The 1,714-nt window shown below is 62.0% G+C and overlaps 1 protein-coding gene across 1 annotated transcript in view; it reads left to right on the forward strand.

The window, feature by feature from the left end:
- The window catches only part of TLE5 (TLE family member 5, transcriptional modulator), a gene marked incomplete at its 5' end in the record, with an annotated part of 6,402 nt that overhangs the window by 3,983 nt on the left and 705 nt on the right, over window positions 1-1,714 (forward strand). The window contains 2 exons of the mRNA XM_077751844.1: window positions 359-421; window positions 1,584-1,679. Of these exons, the coding sequence (XP_077607970.1) occupies window positions 359-421; window positions 1,584-1,679 (159 nt within the window). The remainder of the gene's footprint in view (window positions 1-358; window positions 422-1,583; window positions 1,680-1,714) is intronic.

Below are 1,714 nucleotides of genomic sequence, written 5' to 3' on the forward strand. Positions count from 1 at the left end.
CACTGTGGACCCCAGATTGCCCCTCCCCCTCCAGCCTCGCCTTGGCCGCCCGTGCCCGGAGGCGCCCGGAGGCGAATGTCATAACAGTAACGGTGTTTGCTGCCCCTCCCCACCGCAGTCACTAGCGTCCAGGCCCTGGGCGCCACCTCAGGGCCGCCCAGACCCCGAGCCCCCCCCTTTCTGCGTCCTCACTGTTCTGCGAAGGGCCGGCACCTGCCTCAGATCCCACCTCTATGCTGACGGGGTGTCCATGGCCTTGAGGTGTTGATCTGACCCCGGGGCCGAGCTGCCCTCGTAGCTGCAACGCCGGGGCCTCCGGGCGGGTCTGCGCCTGCCCTGAGCCCGCTGTGCCTTCCAGGCTGAGATCGTCAAGAGGCTGAATGGGATTTGTGCCCAGGTCCTCCCCTACCTTTCCCAAGAGGTGAGTGACCCCCCCCCCCCAGGGGCTGCTGGGAGGAGGAGGCGGACAGACTGGGAGCCTGCCCCAGGCCCTCCCCGTGGTGCCTGCTGCCCGGGCCGCACGCCTCCCCTCCCTGGACCTCCCGGACACCAGCCCGGCCTGTGCGTTGTGCAGAAGAAGAACCCCCNACATGCAAACAGACACGTGCAGGTGTGACACACACATACACGTGGCACGCACACGTGGCACGCAGATGCACACAGATACCTACAGATGCAGGTGTGTGCAGATGTGCGACACACAAATGGACACGGACACGCGGACACGCCCTGGGGAGCCGCGCACCAGGCTCTCACTTCTGCTCTTTGAGATTTTAAGACTCTTGGTGTGAGACCCGNGCAGTGGAGGGAGGGGCCTCGCCCTGCTGCAGAATTCCCATCTTGAGGGAGTCATTTTACCAGTAAAGATGTCAGATAGGCCGAGACTGCACCAGGTGCTGCTTTTCCCCGCTGGCTTCTGCCTTTTACCCTCCTGAGGTCTGCGTGCCGGCCCCACGGGCCGCCTCAGGCCCGGACGCTGGGNGCTCTCACTTCTGCTCTTTGAGATTTTAAGACTCTTGGTGTGAGACCCGCTCCACATTCCCCGCCGAGGCCATTCCTGCTCTGCCAGGTTTTCCTGTCGATAATCCATTTCCTCCTTAAGCCCTGACTATCTTGGGGCCCTTCGGGGAACCTGCATGCCCCATGGACAGTTCCAGAAGGACACTGTGAAAACCCCAGAGAAAGGGGTTCTTGGGGCCCTGAAGACCTAGACTTGTGCTTTCCTTTCATGACAGGGGCTTCCTGGTAGCAAGGCAGAAAGGGAAATTGACAGCTTTTNTCCCTGTACAGTTGGCCAGGTTGTGCACTGTACATCTACTTCTTTGCACATGGCACGATCTCGGGTGTCTCTTAGGCTCACCGAATGGTGTTTTCTTAAGTATTTGGCACCAAGTGAGGCTTGGTAAACAGAAGGGCCTGGAGGGAGGGATTTTTTGGCCGGGTGGAAAGCCATGGGGAGGGGGGTGCGTGGCGCTAATAGCCTGGATGGGAGAGTGGCTTCTCTTGGGCGCTGTGCCTCAGAGCCCCACCCGAGATCGGGGCGCAGCACCTGGCTCCTCTCTGCCCCCCGTTCCCCCTTCCAGCACCAACAGCAGGTCTTGGGAGCCATCGAGAGAGCGAAGCAGGTCACGGCTCCTGAGCTGAACTCCATCATCCGGGTACGTACGTGTGGGGTGTGGGTGTGGGGCGGCGGGGGGAGGGGGCGCCGCTGCCG

This window comes from Crocuta crocuta, unplaced genomic scaffold (genome assembly GCF_008692635.1).
Source record: "Crocuta crocuta isolate KB4526 unplaced genomic scaffold, BGI_CrCroc_1.0 scaffold110, whole genome shotgun sequence".
NCBI classification, from domain to species: domain Eukaryota; kingdom Metazoa; phylum Chordata; class Mammalia; order Carnivora; family Hyaenidae; genus Crocuta; species Crocuta crocuta.